The following is a 19,228-nucleotide window of genomic DNA, read 5'->3' as shown; positions in this document are numbered from 1 at the left end:
ACACATCAAAACAAGTGTACTTCTTTAAAGCACAGCAAAATATTATGCTTATTAAAACATGATTTATAATATACTTTAAAGTAAAACTTAATTTGACATTATTACAAAGTGCACATTTTAAGTGTACTTAAGAAGCAGTCATAAAAATTTACTCTTCTTAAGTACACTTAAGTGGACTTATATTTCATTAATATTGTATTATCTGCAAGTGCAATTTAAATATATATATATATATATATACTTAACATCTTAAGTACATTACAAGTGCACATTTAATACAATTAAGCAAACATTTTTGCTTTTTGTACAGCCTCAGTGGGTATTTATTTAAAGAGCACCCTTCTCTTTATCTACAGATGAAGCAGAGGATCCTGTGATTTCTTGTGGAATTGCATCATTTTCCACTCAATTACGGGTGTAGTTGTGTTTGTATTGCAGTTTTGAAATGAAATAGTTTATTCCTGGTGTTTTTGAAGCACAGTGGTTCTCAATCCTGTTCCTGGAGGCTCCCAAAAGTCCACACCTGATTGAACTCATAAGCTTTTGTCATATAATGGAGACCAAAATAGACTTTTGTGACACTAAAATAGTACTTGTGCTTAATATAACCCTCATAACAAAAAAAATTAGAAGCCATGGTGCAGCAGCATCGCACATGGTCATAAAAAGAGTTCAACATGCACTATTTCACATTTCAAATTCGATTGGATTTGATTGATGCGATTCTTATGTAAATAAGGCAAAGGTCCTTAAATAACACACAAAAACTCCACAAGAAAAAAATCTTCTAAAGTGACCATTCAACTATGCTTTGATGACATCCTTTCTTCTTCTTTGCATTTTTATGCAAAATTGCAAATGTCATTCATTAGAAATTAAAATGAAATAGCTGCTTTGGTTGATTGTGATTTCAAAAGGCTTATTCTGTTTGTGTCAGGGAGCCTCAGGTGTGTTTTGTCTACTGCATTTCCCCTTGAGTATTAAATGAAGAACATCCATCTATATATACACTCACCGGCCACCTTATTAGGTACACCTTGCTAGTATTGGGTTGGATACATTTTTCCTTCAGAACTGCCTTAATTCTTTATAGCATAGATTCAACAAGGTGCTGGAAACATTCCTCAGAGATTTTGGTCCATATTGACATGATAGCATCACACAGTTGCTGCAGATTTGTCGGCTGCACATCCATTATGCGAATCTCCCGTTCCACCACTGTTGCCTTTCTATCAGCTCGAACAAGTCTGGCCATTCTCCTCTGACCTCTGGCATCAACAAGGCATTTTCGCCCACAGAACTGCCGCTCACTGGATATTTTCTCTTTTTTGGACCATTCTCTGTAAACCCTAGAGATGGCTGTGTGTGAAAATCCCAGTAGATCAGCAGTTTAGATACTATCCGTCTGGAACCAACAACTGTGCCATGTTAAAAGTCACTTAAATCACCTTTCTTCCCCATTCTGATGCTCAGTTTGAACTTCAGCAGATCGTCTTGACCATGTCTACATGCCTAAATGAAATGAGTTGCTGGCATGTGATTGGCTGATTAGATATTTGCGTTAATGTGCAATTGAACAGGTGTACTTAATAACGTGGCCAGTGAGTGTGTATATATATATATCAAAGAATATTAGGAACATTACACTCTACAATTAATCAATACAAGCTGAAACTTGTTAAACAACATCCCATGTTACATGAAAAAAAAGTCAATTTAGGCATTTTTTCAGGTGTTGACATTTGTCTTTATTATTTTGTGGATATACATACAGTACTTGTTGAATCATACAGTATAACTAATTTGACTACTGTACTGTATAAATACAGTTGTACAATGGTGTGCTTTATGGTGTTAATTCAGTTCCAGAACCTCAAACACAGACCATTAATGCTTCACATTGATCGTTTTCTCTCATTTCTGATGTAACACAAAATATGAAGAAATTAAATACTGTAAAAGAAACTTAAAACTGGTTCTATTGGCAGAAATTTGGCACTGACAACATCATCGGTGTAGTCTTTAAAAAATATACTTCAAAACAGCTCTGATTCAACAACAACAAAAAAGTAAAACAATAAAATTAGTGGCTTGCTGAAGAAACTATTAAGGCTTGCCACCTTCAGTGTCATGATAAAATAATTGTGTACAAAGGATCTGATTTTCATTCTCAAGGCCATTCCTGTACTTCATATCAAATCCTTATCATGCAATATTTCATTTAATTTTAGAAGTTTGTATAAAAATGTTCCCTTCATATGAACAATTTGGCACAAATCTGAAATGAAAGACACGCAAAGCTCATAAACATTTGGCTCTCAATAGCAAGTGCAAATACAGAATTGGCAAACTTTCACACTTTACCGAGTCTAAAACTTATGAACATAATTTGCGAAGAAAAAACCCCTTAAATTCAGCATTTTTTTGTGTATAATAACATTGGCTAGTTAGCAACATGCTCTTTGTTGAAATGCGTACATGTACACTAATCTGAGTTACTTTAAAACTGATGCGCAATATTGCACAGAGCTCCTGCTCATACACACAAATACGAAAATCACCTACTGCTAAAAAGCTATTCGTTAGTACAAAACCAAAGGAAACAACTGCAGTTAATAAAAGGAAAAACAGCTTTGCATAAATCATGGCAACATGTTAATGAGCTGTGGAAGCACATAGTTTCTCTCTGTCTAGCGCACACGTAAGTTCAAGAGCATGGTTGGGAAAATGAAGGAAGGAGAACCGCAAGGGCAGGTATTGCTAATGTCTGCGCTCAATCATGTCCTCGGTAATGACTTTCCGTCCTGGTCATGGCACTGGTTATATGAATGGCTCCTACCTCTCTGACCCCGCCGTTCAGTGATGTCACATTTTCAGCAGCGACCGACGCTTACCTCTAGAACTGCGAGGTCTCGGTGAAGGAAATGGCGTCGCTTTTGTCAATGGTGAATCCACCGTTCACGTAAGATTTCTTCTCGCACTCGTCGTCGTCCAGCGTGGTCTCTAGGGCGAAGGGGTTGGCCGCATCCACGTCCGAAATCAGGTCCATCCTCTCGAGTTCTCGCTTTGACAGCTTCTGGACTATTCCAGCACCGTAGGCATCTCCCAACACGTTGATCATGGTTCGGAAGCGATCGCTGGTTTGATTGGAAAAATCAATGTAAATTTTTATTTATCAATGTAAACAATGTGAATTTTTAGCAGCCATTACTCCAGTATTCAGTGTCACTTGAACATTCAGAAATCATAAGGACAATTCATACTGCACTGACAGATGGCAGCAGACACTTCGTCAGGGTTTTGTCAGATCAGCGTCTGTCTGAGCTTGTTTTTGCCGATTGAACATGTAGAATCGGTGCTTGTCTGGTCGTGGAATGTCTGAGAAGTGACGTGCTGTAATCTGGTGATTGTCCGCGTTGGTCGGCGTCTGTCAGTGCGGTGTGAATTGGTCTATATAGTGCGTTCACGGCATATCGTAATTACGACTTGTAAAAAGCGTTCACGTCCTTTTAGAACTGCAGTTCTTGTAGTAATTACAACTTGTATACTGGGAATTTTCTGAGAGCTCCGACTTGATCGCTGTACCACCTGACCGCTGCAGATTCAATTTGGCATTGTTAAGTTCTTTGCACGCTGAGTCCGAAATTTTCGCATGTTAAAAAATAAATACGACCTCATGTTGTGTCAATCACATTTACACACTGCCTCCGAAACTTTCGTCCGTCATAAATTTTTTTGGATTGGTTTCAATTTTCTGCATTTTTCGCATCCGTAGCAAGCATTTTAAGAGGTGTTTTGACAATTCAGAGCCACTGTACAGCGAAACCCAAAATCCAGAATGGCGTCTGACAAGTTGATCCACTTCGTCTCGCAACAGAAAAGCACTGTATGGCAAACAAAGTGCGGAATACATATATATATATTCATATTCGTGGTCTTCTTTTTAATATGTGGCACCAGTATCGCATTAAACTGAGCCACTGACATCCTGAAGTAAACTTTGAATCGTTCGGGATAATCCCGCAGCTCCTTGATAAGGAGGTGGAACTCTCCTTCCTCTCTACGCAATCTCAGGATTGGATGGACCCAATATTTCCTCTTTCTTTTTAAGAAGAGAGAGGATAACAGCTTGAAGACTCCATTTTGTATTGTTTTGCTAATTTTTTCGCAACGGATTAATTAATACGCTTCGAACTCTGTGTGCAAGGTTTCTGTGCATGACAAATTTTTAGGATGACGAATACGAAAAAAAAAAAGCATACAAACATTTCGGACTCAGTGTGCAAAGACCTTTAGTGTTGCCATAAAAACACACAATTCCGAGTCCGAAGACGTGAACAGCTCCAAGTAGAAGGTCACGTGCTGACTGTCATCTCGTTACTCATTACGGTTATTACGACACGGCGTGAACACAGTCCAAGTCATGTCAGGAACATCATATTTACCAGTTGAATGTTCATGAAAGCCACCACAATGGCATAATTACAAAGAGGAAACTCTTTCTTTAAACCCTCACTGTGTCCAAAATTGCGTACTGAGTAGGTACTACGTTAAAATTTGAACTTGCATTGTGACCATTAAAAAAGTATGTTCTATAAAGTATGAATGTGGGTATTATGAATGTAATTCAGACATACTACATCCGCCATGTTGTTACTGTCATGTGACCTACCAGCGTCAGTTGTGTTGCTTCACTGGCATTCACAAATCCATTCCTGTGGCCTCATGGGATAGTAAAGTGTCCATCGAATGCACACTTCGGAATCTCGGCGGTAGTAGTAGGTCATCCGGTGACTTTTCGCCTACTGTTTTTCGAATACTATGCATTCGGACATACTATTCTGTTGGCGTACTGTTTTCCGCATACTATAGACCTTATGTGCCAGAGAAACAAGCGCGCAGCCATCTTTAAAATTTTGTCCTTGAACTTCCGTTTTTGTGGTCACTCTGTATATTTCTATGGCATCACTGTTGAAGAGTAATTAGCAGGTGAAGTGGATTTTCTTATTGTAGAGTTAACGAAAGTGCATTGTAATGTTTGAAGCAGATGTCATAAATGTCAGTAGACTGGGAAGATTTAAAAATGAGCGGCTCATTCATAAATCCGTAAGATCTTACCTTCATGCTGTGGAAATACAAACTGGAACACAGAACAAAACGACCATATTGCTGAAAATGGGTGGGGCTACATAAGATCTATATGGTAGGGAAGTATTTGATTTCTGATACAGCGCCTGAGTTTGGGGCGTGTCAGTGAGAAAATATGGCGGACTTAATATAGATGCAGTCTGTATTGATGGTAAAATAAAAAATTATTTTCATTTACAATAAAACTAGATAAATTGCATGTACAAAATACGACCGTATTGCACAATTACGAGAGAATAATATAGCGATTCAATTTACATCAAGTGGGTTTTTGGTTAAATGTCTAAAGATATTTTATTCTACGACAAAATGCATCAGTAATACGCGCTTGTTATTTTATAAAAGCTTTCTTGTCTTCAAAATGGCGGTTGCTAACAAGTGTCTAAATGGGACTACAGAGGTTGTATGGGACATTAAACGTCACGCTAGTCTAACTAATCAAATAAAGACTGAAAAAGTTGTCGTTGAAGTCACGTGACCATGATGTAGTTCATTTATAGCCTACTTTTAGCTATTACTTCTTGCCGATTGCATTTAGGCTTCAAAATTCATATAAGTCGTGTTCATTTGTGAAGACCTTATTTTCTGCAATAATCCAGAAGCCAATGGAAAAATCCTATTTGGATTCTGTCGAGGGAACCAGTGTGATACTAACTTCCGGGTTGGCCTACAAATATACGTTATCGCTGCACTTCTCACATTAAGTAAACCAGACATACTTACAGCAGCCAATCGACAGCAATGATGAGAGTGACATCAGTGGCTGGAAGGCCAACTGCTGTGAGGACTATCACCATGGTTACCAGTCCAGCATTCGGAACTCCTGCTGCACCAATGCTGGCGACTGTTGCTGTGATACTATGAAATGAACATGTCACAAAAGTATTATTTGGGGTTTTGTCCTTCCCAAAGCCACTTAGCTCTATTATATCACACCTACCTAATGGTAACAATCTGGCCAGCATCCAGATCGTAGTTGTTCAACTGAGCTATGAATATAGAAGCAACAGCTTCATACAGTGCAGTGCCATCCATATTGATAGTCGCACCAACTGGAAGGACAAAGCGAGTGATCCTCTTGTCAATCCGGTTGTTCTCTTCTGCACATCGGAACGTGACCGGCAGAGTGGCTGAGCTGATGTAGTAAAGATTTTTGTTATTATAAAAAGCATAATACTTGGCAGAATAGCAGTTTTCATTGATTATTGTGGGTTTAAAAAAGTCTAAAACTGGAGAGGCAGATCTTCAGAAGCAGGACTTACTATAAACAGCTCAAAAATAATGATCAAAACAACATTAAAGGCTTCTCATATTTTTTAAAAATAATTATTCATAGCATTGAAGGAATTTATGCCTTTTGCTTGTGCAGTGGCCATTAAAAAACTGAATAAATATTTTTCATTTCTTATTAATAAAAAATAGCTATAATTATGCTTTTTTATAAGAATTATTCATAGCATTGAAAGAATTTATACCTTTTGGTATAAATAGGATCAGCATCTTATCATGCCATAAACGTTTATGTGACATTCTCATGTTAAGAGTTTAGTACTTATTATGGAAATGATATACTTAAAAAGAATATGTAAGTGTGAACTGAATGTATTTTTTTTTTTTGGACACTTAACTGCATGTTAATTGCGATTAAATGAAAATGTATTATAGTTAAAATTTATATTAAATGCAGTTAGCTGAACTTTAGACTGCTTTTTGACCCACTTAAGTAGGATTTGATTACATCTTTATACATTAATTTCATAATTTTGTCTTTGAAATATGGTTACTATATGTATTTGTAATTACACATTTGTAATGATGAAGTTGTAATTTAGTACAATTAAAGTAAAACTTTTAATATGTACTTAAAAGTGTACTTGTGTTATGAAACAGTCATGAAAAAGCACTCTCACTACACTTAAGTGGTCTTTTATTTCATTAATATTATATTGAATGAATGAATGAGGTATTTCAGGTAATATTATATTATCCCCAAGTACAGTCTTTATGAGTATGTCAGTCAGTAGCGAAGACTTTTATATTGAAAAGACTGAATTGTTGTGAACATGGAACAAGATGCAACTGACGAATGCTTTGACTAGCGCTGTCAGTCACGGGAAAACCCCTTAACTGTTAAAAGGACAAGATATTGCAGCGGACATTTAAACAGGTTTTTTATTATGAACATAGGACTGACCTGAAGGAAAATGCTAAATCTGAATGCAGGTAATAAACCCGCTTAATCTCTTTCTCACAATACTCTTCTACATAATACAGGAAGCTTCAATGAACAATATAAATTGAGAACAAACTAAGAGTGTTACTAAGTTACTAAGAGTGGTTGCTAAGGGTGTTGTGTAGTGATACAGAACCGTTGGGTGAAGCGGTCATAGCCGTGTTTTATTGTGAATAAAACACAGCTATTGACCAATCAGGATCAAGGACAGGAACTAAGCGTTTTATAACAGTAAATTATGCATAATTACAAATAACTAACCCTAAACCAAACCCTAACACTATCCGTAACTCTTTAGTACATGTAGTTAATTAATATTACTCAGTACTTATTTGAGTAAGTACAATATAACCAATTATGCAGTTTGCAATGCTTCATGGGATTGTAGTTCTTTACAGTCTTGTACCTTTGTATTTTTGTCAGATTTTCAAAAACTTTTTTGCTTCCAATCAAAGTTTGTAATGTCGTGATTCACCTCCTGACTGGTTGGCTTGGTTCATGGTTTATAATGCTTTAGCAAAGACTTTTTTTTAAAAATCCCTATGGGAGAAAATATTGGAAAAAATTCTACCGGAACCAACGCTGCTGAAAAAGTGGACGGTCCACTGTTTCACTCTGTTGCGTTGCTTCACTGCCATTTATAATATGCTTTCTGTGGCCTCATGGGATAGTAAAGTGTCCATTGAATGCATATTTCAGAATATTGCCGGAAGTAGTAGGTCATCTGGGGACTTTTCGCCTACTGGTTTTTGAATACTATGTATTTGGACATACTACTCTGTTGGCATACTGTTTTTCACATACTATATAGTAGGGAAGTATTCGATTTCTGTTCAGATTTTGAAAGTCGTGTAGTGTATTCCAGCCTTTAGTCAACATGCCCAGAAAATACAGATGCTATAATATTTGTTGGCTCACCTTGAGGAAATCATGAGAGCAGTTACCAAAGCCTGTGCCATTCCCAGAGTGAAGGTGAATGGATTCTTCCTCACAAACACAAAGTATATCAGGGGGAGGAATATGATGGAATGGATGGCTAGTCTGTGGAAGGAAAACAATTTTTAAAACATTAAACATCACAATCCATTGTACATCATCCTCAGCAATGAACATTAGAATAAAATAATAAATCTTTTAGATCTTTTGAAAAATATACCATTAATATTAGTGTGATAAAAAAGCTGTTTGGTGTTATTTAAAAGCATCCAGTATATTTTTACCAAGGTCACTTGGATTTATATCCTACAATTTTTGACTCAGCAATGTGCAACCTAAACCTCTCCGTTCGGTCCATTCCACACGAGTGCAGATGGCATTTGTTTAACTGCAGCTATAGAATCTCCTGACTGATGTTCAGTTGCCTATATCACTCAAATAAGTGGAAATTTGGAGTTTATGAAATGTATTATTAGCACATCTGCAGCTTGAGCAGTTTTGAATGTCCTTGGCTCTTATCTGTGAGTGAACAGAGCTGATATGAAGCTGTATGGGAACAGTAAACGGCCAGTCTAACAGCAGCAGTAAATCAGCAAGGGAACATTAAAGAAGCTTCTTCACCCGCTGAGCACCGTCACCATGTACAGGCCCATCTTCTTGAAGATTTCCCAGTCGTCCACCTCAATGATCTTAGCAGCAATCAGGAACAAGATGCCAACGGGCATGTAACTGCAGAAGAAAATTCATGAAGTATCATTACATTCATAAACAATATGACACACAAACTAATCTCTTTATTTATAGACTGATATATCTTCCTACAATATTTTCCAAGTGAATATATTATAATTTCCTAGCATAAGTCCCACTCATTTGCAGGGTCCGCTTCATGGGAATTATGCCAGATGCCCTTCCTGACACACCCACGTGACCAATTTGGCATGTCCAATCCACCTAACCTGCATGTCTTTGGACTGTGTGGGGGAAATCCACGCTGACAACATGCAAACGCCACACAGAAAGGTATCCTGGCTCAGCCAGGGCTCGAACCTGCTGTGAGGCGACAGTTCTATCCACTGAGCCACCGTGGGTAGCACATGGGTATTCTGGGTGGTTGTTAGGGAGTGGCTATGTGGTATCTAGGGAGTACTAGGTGGTTGTATGTGGTTTTTAGGGTATTCTGGGGTGTTGCTATGTGGTTTCTATTGTATTCTGGGTGGTTGATATATGGTTTCTAGGGTGTGCTGGGTGGTTACTAGGGAGTTGCTATGTGGTTTCTATGGTATTCTGGGTGGTTGATATGTGGTTTCTAGGATAATCTGGGTGGTTGCTAGGGAGTTGCTATATGGTTTCTAGGGTGTGCTGGGTGGTTACTAGGGAGTGTCTATGTGGTTTCTAGGGTGTGCTGGATGGTTACTAGGGAGTGTCTATGTGGTTTCTAGGGTGTTCTGGGTGGTTGATTGGGAGTTGCTTTGTGGTTTTAGGGTATTCTGGGTGGTGGCTTGGGAGTTGCCTTGTGGTTTCTAGGGTGTGCTGTGCAGTTGCTTTGTGGTTTCTAGGGTGTTCTGGGTGGTTGCTAGGGAGTTGCCATGTGGTTTCTAGGGTGTGCTGGGTGGTTACTAGGGAGTTTCTATGTGGTTTCTATGGTGTTTTGGGTGGTTACTTGGGAGTTGCTATGTGGGTTCTAGGGTGTTCTGGGTGATTGTTTTGTGGTTTCTAGGGTGTTCTGGGTGGTTACTAAGGAGTTGCTATGTGGGTTCTAGGGTGTGCTGGGCGATTGTTTTGTGGTTTCTAGGGTGTTCTGGGTGGTTACTAAGGAGTTGCTATGTGGGATCTATGGTGTTCTGGGTGATTGTTTTGTGGATTGTAGGGTGTTGTGGGTGGTTACTAAGGAGTTGCTATGTGGGTTCTATGGTGTTCTGGGTGATTGCTATGTGGTTTCTAGGGTGTTCTGGGTGGTTACTAAGGAGTTTGTTCTGGGTGATTACTAAGGAGTTGCTATGTGGGTTCTAGGGTGTTCTGGATGATTACTAAGGAGTTGCTATGTGGGATCTATGGTGTTCTGGATGATTGTTTTGTGGTTTCTAGGGTGTTCTGGGTGATTACTAAGGAGTTGCTATGTGGGTTCTAGGGTGTTCTGGATGATTGTTTTGTGGTTTCTAGGGTGTTCTGGGTGATTACTAAGGAGTTGCTATGTGGGATCTATGGTGTTGTGTTTTTTTTTGTGGTTTCTAGGGTGTTCTGGGTGGTTACTAAGGAGTTGCTATGTGGGTTCTAGGGTGTTCTGGGTGATTGTTTTGTGGTTTCTAGGGCGTTCTGGGTGGTTACTAAGGAGTTGCTATGTAGGTTCTAGGGTGTTCTGGGTGATTGTTTTGTGGATTATAGGGTGTTCTGGGTGGTTGCTTACTGACCCAAGTCAACAGAGCCTACCTTCAGGTCTGAGTATGAGCAATAATAATAGAGATTCTTGCCACTACAGATATGCCTTTAACGTGTCAGAACTCACCACATAATAATCTGAACAAGTCGCATGGTGGCCTCATTCAGAGCATCGAAAAACTCGAGCAGGATGCGTCCCCTTTCTCCCATCTTGCCGATGACAAGGCCGAAAGTCACACAGAATACGATGAGACCAAGAACATTAATCCCATCTGAATATGAGCCCACAATATTGTAGTCTTTGGTCAAATTCTACAGCATAAAGAAGGCAAAAATAAATAAAATTTCTTCATTCATCTCTCTTTACCATACATTCTTTAACATCTTTGTCTCACCTGTGCAACTGTTGAAATAATGGTGGTGAAGGGTGGAAATGTAGTTGTATCAGTTGTGCTTGTGTTGGTTTTCGATGGTTCAATCTCTTTGCGCTGTGTCTTGTACTAAAACACAGATGATGTTTATTTCAACAAAGTATTATATTTGGATTGTTTTAAGCAATATGTTAAAAAATATTATATTTTACCTGCTGAAAACAGGCTTGCACAAGATTTTCAGGAAACATATTCCTTTGAAGAAATTAGAAAAACAAATCACTTAAGTGCTTAATACAAATATTTTGTGGGCACTGTATATCTTCTTTCTTACAACATAGGCAGACCAAGGGGTGCGATTTTTACCTAACAAGGTCCAGCAAGGTGTCAACAGTGGTCACATTTGGCGTGCTCCCTGCTCTCTCGATATTGTCAGCACTCTGAGAGACCCCAGGTTTGATAGTCGTCACAAGAACGATTCCTTTTGAGCACAACATCTTTGTTAAACAACCACAATATATGTCTTTAAAGTTTATTGATTTGATGTTCATGTGACTCACCAAGAATGACAGCAATGATGGTAGTGGAGAGGTAATAAACCACTGCACGAAGACCAATCTTGCCTGACACCTCCGAGTCCAGTGCTGCCACTCCTTCAGGAATCAAGTCCATAGGTTAACACTATTTAACGACACACCTGATCCATTTAACAATGCCAACAATGCAAGTTACATTACAATTGGGTTACACAAATTTGGAAATGCCCTATGGAGTTTTCAACATAATCAGCAGCATAAATCCAGAGGTAAAAAGAGTAAATGAAAACCATACTTAAAGGGTTAGTTCACCCTAAAATGAAAATTCTGTCTATGGGGGGTGAAATTTTTGGGTGAAATATCCCTTTAAGTAAATGTAAAGATCCCTTACAGTGAAAATGACTCCATTACAAGTTACAAGTGACCAATTCCAATACCACTTGAGTAAAAGTCTGAGAGTATCTGATTTTAACAGTACTTAAGTATTTTACTCGCACTGAATGTAGGCTCAAAGATGCAGTAGTCCTTTTAACATCTAAGAGACATGCCAGTGAAAAACAGGAAACAGTTGATTTATGAGGGAAGCGATCACGTTTATTTTCTAAAATCAAAATAAAACCTCAGTATTGCAATAAATCAAGGTTGACGACAACCTCTTAAACGTCTACAAACACTCTCAGTTATGCCCTTTTTGAGCATGTGAGCTTAAGTAAACCAATATCCTTGGAAAATGTCTCTTCGATATAATGGAAAAATAAAATACTGTTAAGTAAAATAAAATAGTCAAAGTATATTTTCACTGCTGGTTTCAACCTCATTGCTGGCTGCAGTCATGTCCTCATCTCATATATGAAACAACTGCGATTCAGCAACTACCTGCTAATGCACTCACATTTGTGTAAAGTAGCCTTATTAACAAGTTTGGGTGAGTAGGAGCAAAACACACATGATATAGTACCTTCAATGCCCTGTAGATGGCGATATGTTTCTTTTGTAGCAGAAATAAACTGCTGCAGAACAAGTTAGGTGCCATGCAAAGTGTAATGAGTAAATGCTCATTACAAATGTATTGGAGTAAAGAGTACATATACTTTATCAAAAATGTTGTCAAGTAGAGAGTAAATGTTGCCAATATCTTTGATACTCAGTCAAACTACAAAGTACAGTAACTAATTACATTTACTCAAATACTTTATAAGTGCATAAATCCTTATCGTTTTGATATGATTTGGATTGATAAGAGACAAAACAAAGTAGGTATATATTAAAACAATTAATTCAGAAGAAAAACACTAGAGCTATTTATAAATAATCTCTAAACAGTGTTCTGATTGGTCTATTACCTTAAGCTTAATTGGCAATCAATCAGGGTCTGCTGACCCAATAATGTTCAAAAATTAAATCTGGGCCAAGTATAATCCAGTAATCAGGCATCGCAGCTTCCAAATAAGCACATCTGACTGTGATGACACGTGTATATATTGCCATTATTATGTAATCAAAAAGAAAATCATTATTGCTGGTCTTCAGTGATAACTGTAAGAAACTTTAATGCTTTTACGGCAAGAAATGATAAGGATATTGTCCATTTATCAGTGCATTTATATTTGATGACTATCTTCAAATGAAAATACAGCAGGATACAGCAAGTTATAATAAAATTTTATGGGTTCAAATGTTTATATGATCCTTCTGTGATATGCAGGTAAATTGATTTTCATTGTACAGCTATTTTCCTTATCATTCCACACCCATGCACATGGTGGGTGACAGCTCTATGGTAAAAAGTAAAAATAAAATACAGAAAAATAAGAAAATATTGGTAACATGAGGGCAACAGTTACCACCTCTGAATTTTCACTGCCAGTCATAAATGGAGATACTGTGATGGGCTGAAGAGGGAGTGAGACAGAGAGAGAGAGATACCCGTTATCATGCTGGAGACGATGAGCGGCAGGATGACCAGCTTTAGCATTCTCATCAGGATTTCTCCAGGGAAGCCAAAGTACTGCTTCTCCAGCTGGGACAGAGAGGTATAGTCCCGCACCAGCACTCCAATCCCGATCCCTGCAACGGGTAGAGTGATGGAGAGAGCACGTCAAACTGACTGTAAATGTGAAGCACTTAGTTGTGCTTAATCTACATAAAGCCAGCATCAAGCCAGACTGAATGTGCAGAGCTAAATATTCCAGTAATATCTCGACCTCACAAAGATACACTCTTGGAAGAAAAGGTTCTATATAGAACATTAAAGGGTTCTGTCAGGTTAGGACTTCCCATCATGAGATCATTCCCATCATTTTATGGATTTAAATTCATTTTTATGAATTAAGCAGCTTGTAAACATACTTTATAACTAGAAAAAATGTAAATAACCTGTTAAATGTGAAAGTATTATGCAATCCCCTTTTTGGCATAAAGCATTCTTTAAAATTGAGAACCCTATAGTTCTGTATTGAACCCCATTAAAACTTTTCTTTTTTCTAAGAGTGTATAAATTCATACTGAATCTGATTTGTGGTGAATTACTTATGGAAGCTTGTTTCCACCACAGAATAATAAAAAATAAGGGTAATTGCAACTTTTTAATCTCACAGTTCTGACATTTTTTCCTTGCAGTTGTGAGTTAACATTTCGAAATTTGGATTTTTTTTTTTTTTTCCTTCAGAATTGTGATATAAACTAAAAAAATTTTTTCCTCAGAATTGGACTTCTTTTTGCAATTCTGACTTTTGTCTTGAAATTGCGAGTTTTAATCTTGCAATTCTGACTTCTGACTTTTCTCGCCATTTTGACTTTCTCACAATTCTGACTTTTTTTCTCACAATTCTGACTTTTCTTGCAATTCTGATTTTTTTTCCTCACAATTCTGATGTTTTTTCTCAATTCTGACTTTTTTCTTGCAATTGCGAGTTTTTATCTCACAATTCAGACTTCCCCCCCTCACAATTCGGACTTTTTTTCTCACATTTCTGACTTTTTTTCTCACATTTCTGACTTTTCTCGCAATTCTGACTTTTTTTTCTCACAGTTCTTACTTTTTTACCACAATTGTGAGTTTTTATCTTGCCATTCTGGCTTTTTTTCCTCAATTCTGACTTTTTTTCCCACAATTCTGACTTTTTTATTGCAATTCTGATTTTTTTCTTGCAATTGCGAGTTATCTCATAATTCAGACTCCCCCCTCACAATTCTGACTTTTTACTTGCAATTGCGAGTTTTTATCTCACAATTCAGACCCCCCCAATTCAGACTTTTCTCGCAATTCTGACTTTTTTCCTCACAATTCTCACTTTTCTCACAAAGTCACAGAGTTTTATCTTGCCATTCTGGCTTTTTAATTGCAATTCTGACTTTTTTCTTGCAATTGCGATTGTGAGTTTCAATTGTGAGAAAAAAAGTAAGAATTGCGAGAAAAAAGTCAGAATTGTGAGATAAAAAGTCGCAGTTATCTTTTACATTTTTTAATTCTGTGGTGGAAACAAGCTTCCATAATAACTAGTCTGAGTGTACTGTATCAAAATGATCACAAAAACAAAGTGTCATCCCTGATCTTTAGAGTGATTTCAAAGCAAGTGAGAGAGAATCCAAATCTCCAGTCTCACTGACAAAGAGCTGACATTTTGAGAGTATGCTAACAATGCTTTGTGATATTCAGGGCACAAATAATTTCCCTGCATTTGTTGTCATCAGGCGCATAACACAAGATATTAGCTGTAGCTGTTAAACTGATAAAGATATATTTAGACAAATGTCATTTTGAGTTTTCAGTCATCTCGTTTCCATCCTTGTATAATGATGGATTTGGATATAGTCAGATATGGCGTATACCAAATAAACTAAAAAGCTTTCTAATAAACGTAATGAGGTCTGTATGGACTGCACTGCAGCTACAGGAAATGTATTTATATGTATGTGTCTGTTTCCAATCTCTTTCTGTAATGTTAGCAAAATTCACTCTTTTTTTTAAACTACTTGCAGTATTAAACAAATAAAAGGTTACTTAAGTGTATTAAAGACAGTACACTTTCATGGCTATATTTCTTAACAGACTTAAGTACACTTTTAAAAAGAGCACTTTGCAATAATGTCAAATTAAATGTTTTACTTTAAAGTATAAAGTATGACAATCCTTTGTAGCAATAGCCAACAATACATTGTATGGGTCAAAATTATCGATTTTTCTTTTATGCCAAAAATCATTAGGATATTAAGTAAAGATCATGGAGATATTTCGTAAATTTCCTACCGTAAATATATCAAACATTTATTTTTGTGAGTGGATATGCATTGCTAAGGACTTCAACTTTAAAGGTAATTTTCTCAATATTTAGATTTTTTGCACCCTCAGACTCCAGATACTCAAATAGTATCTCTGCCAAATATTGTCCTATCATAACAAACCATACATCAATGGAAAGCTCATTTATGCAGCTTTCAGATGATCTATAAATCTCAATTTCAAAAAATCTGACCCTTATGATGGGTTTTGTGGTCCAGGGTCGCCTATATATTAACATGCCATAAAAGTATGGCCTGATATGATTAGCTTCACAGCTTTTTGTTCAGCTAAAATGCAATGCCAGATAACTGTCAGATAACTAATCAGATAACTTCCAAATACACAACATGAAGAAGTCTTGAACGTTTAACAAGGCTACACCAAACCCAGCTAACCACAAAAGCTACCATGAATTGCAATAATCTCTGTTGTACTGTAACTTATCTTTATTACATTTTAGCATTATACTGATTATGGTGCTTATGACTGCGTAAATAAAGTAATTTGCTTGACCTGCCTTTTGTTTTATTGTAAGTGACTTGCGTGGCATCATAACAATCTGTGTTTTACCCAGTACACAAACATACAATATAAAACTAGAATAAATATTGTTAGCATAATTTAATATTAAACATATATAATATATAACATATAAAATATAATTTACACATAAAAATATATTATATTATAAAATATATTATAAAAGAAGTACCATCACTGGAATCAAAACTTTTTTCATTGTCTTGTCAGTACATATAGTGAATATTCTATGACCTCTGCTTAATAGCCTCACCGATCAGCCCAGAAATGCCTAATAGAGCAATAGTGAGATTTTATTGGACAGCCTATAAGTTCTGAGCATTTTGCAAAGCATTAAACCATTAATGTTTTGATGACTAGCCAGTTGTGCGGATAGCAAATCACTGCTCATATCTGATTACTTAAAATTGAAAATATCATGCTTTTATTTACAAGAATTGTACACAGTTGCTATTATGAAATGGTTGTCGTAAAGATATTTATGTCACTAGATATTGTTGAATAAAGTCGTTATTTTGATTTTTTGGCACACAAAAAGTATTCTCGTCGCTTCATAACATTAAGTTTGAACCACTGTAGTCACATGAACTGTTTTAAATATGTCTTTCTGGGCATTGAAAGTGTTAATTATCTTGCTGTCCATAGAGGCCTCACTGAGCCATCGGATTTGATTAAAAATATCTTAATTTGTGTTCTGAAGATGAACGAAGGTCTTACGGGTGTGGAACGACATGAGGGTGAGTAATAAATGACAGGGGTGAACTAACCCTTTAAGACAAGGTTCAACTACAGTATGTGATGAGGATATATTTTGACAGAAAGGCTGAACTGTGCTCTCAGCAAAGTTTTTTTATGTTGTAATTTATTAATTGCACACATTTTGTATCACTGTTTGCTAGTTTTCACTGCGAGTTTAGTTGTTTCATAATAGTTACAATGTTCATGGAAAGTCATAGCTTAAGCTAGTGTGCTGGTCTTGCCTGATTCAAGCTGATTTCCCAGCCTCTCCAAGTTGAAAAACCTCTCTAAACCTAAACTGGGAGACCAGCAAACCATCTTAGGCTGGTTTAAGCATGTTTTTCAGCATTTTGAATACAAATATATTGTAAAATATGGCTTTTAAAAAGAGGCATCCCAAAAAAAAAAAAAAATCCAATTGAGTTATAAAACGTTATTTTTGAATGTTTAAAACGTCCAATTTTTTAAATGTTTTTCTTGGTTACACGAGCATTCCATTTTATGATTTCACAAACATTCTAGGAACGTTCCAGAATGTTCAGACAACATTCAAATGTAACAAGAAAAAAACATTAGAAAAACGAAAGTTAAGAATGAAAGTTAAAGTTAAAAATGAAAGTTAAGTCATTTATTACTCACCCTTGTGTCATTCTACACCCGTAAGACCTAAGTTCATTTTCGAAACACAAATTAAGATATTTTTGATGAAATCCAATGGCTCAGTGAGGACTGCATTGCCAGCAAGATAATTAACACTTTCAAATGCCCAGAAAGCTACTAAAGACATATTTAAAACAGTTTATGTGACTATGGTGGTTCAACCTTAATGTTATGAAGCGACGAGAATACTGTGAATAATGACTTTATTCAACAATATCTAGTGATGGACTTTATTCAACAATACCTAGTGACCATTCATCTAATGTTTTTGTTTCATGAATGATGTATAAGTAATGTTTTGTGCTAATGTTCTGAGAACATTATTAAAGACCACATAACTTTGAAAGAACGTTCTATTAACATTACTTGAAGAACGCTTGTTCAACCTTGCCGGGACGTTAGTTCTAAAAACGTTTCCTGTTAGCTGGGATGTTGTCACAAATAATCAATGTAGGCCTGTATGTTCAGCGAACTGTCTTTTATCCAATTAGCTATTAGGTGCATGTATAGAAATTGACTCTAACACAGCAAAGTAACCGGAGTAAAGTGTGACAACTAGCCCCGACCTCCCCTAATTCATAATACTGGTCAGTGCTTGTGTGGCGTGGAGCAAAGAGATTTTACTGTGTCATACTGGAAGTCTGGTCACGTTTCTCTGTGGCAGTAGTAAAATATCTGCACACACAGACACACACACACACACACACACTGATCAATGCCATCATTCATCACATTCACCCATCAACACACACCTGCAGATGCGTGCAGCTAAATGCAACAAATAAACACTTTAATTGCTCTTATTGTCACAACAGCTATTGATATCACATTCACAACAGCGGCGTAGATCCATCATGTAATACCACAGTAAGCGGACAATAATAAAGCAATAGAGATGTACATACATAATTAAAGGAATGAGGTGTGATAGAGCACAATGAAGCGAGATATAAGATGCAGAGAAATGTGACCACGCTCAAAGCAACATGAACGCGCTCATCTCACCCAGTATCACCGAGGTGATGGTTGCGATTAGAATCCAGTTCCTCTTCAAAAAGCCCTTCACATCTCTGCCTCTCCCCTCTTTCTTCCCCAGCATATCCATAATGGACAGGCGCACGGGCTGATATGGAAAAGCGAATGAATATGGCGAGGCTCGCGCTCTTCCTTTCCCTCGTTTCAGACAGACGGAGGACCGTTGGCGAATAAAATGAGGCGGCAGCAGCAGGTTTGCCGTGAAGCTGCTGTTGGGAGGGGTGATGTGATCTGCTGCTGCTTTTCTCTGTCTGTGCCTCTTGATAACCTTTGATCAGCCGTTTATTGTAGCTTGGCCTCTGATTTGCTTGACAAAAACGCCAATAGTCAAACTTGTTACGGGATGAGAACTGCGTCATGAAGAAGCAGT

General features: G+C 37.1%; 2 protein-coding genes across 2 annotated transcripts in view; one reads left to right on the top strand and one right to left on the bottom strand.

Moving 5' to 3' along the window:
- spata6l (spermatogenesis associated 6-like) overlaps positions 1-1,904 on the top strand; it is an 11,386-nt gene extending 9,482 nt beyond the window's left edge. The window contains exon 13 of the mRNA XM_051899530.1: positions 357-1,904. The gene's annotated coding sequence lies outside the window, so the exon portion shown is untranslated. The remainder of the gene's footprint in view (positions 1-356) is intronic.
- Positions 1,724-19,228, bottom strand: slc1a1 (solute carrier family 1 member 1). The gene is made up of 12 exons (XM_051899529.1): positions 18,829-19,228; positions 13,530-13,670; positions 11,628-11,720; positions 11,434-11,548; positions 11,280-11,322; positions 11,092-11,196; positions 10,824-11,008; positions 8,939-9,046; positions 8,300-8,422; positions 6,089-6,283; positions 5,872-6,006; positions 1,724-3,137 (listed from the first exon to the last, which is right to left on the bottom strand). The coding sequence occupies exons 1-12, from the start codon at positions 18,926-18,928 to the stop codon at positions 2,897-2,899; spliced, it is 1,584 nt and encodes a 527-aa protein (XP_051755489.1). The 5' UTR covers positions 18,929-19,228; the 3' UTR covers positions 1,724-2,896.

The sequence above is a fragment of the Ctenopharyngodon idella genome, chromosome 7 (assembly GCF_019924925.1).
Source record: "Ctenopharyngodon idella isolate HZGC_01 chromosome 7, HZGC01, whole genome shotgun sequence".
NCBI classification, from domain to species: Eukaryota; Metazoa; Chordata; class Actinopteri; order Cypriniformes; family Xenocyprididae; genus Ctenopharyngodon; species Ctenopharyngodon idella.
This window is presented reverse-complemented; position numbering and strand designations above follow the sequence as displayed.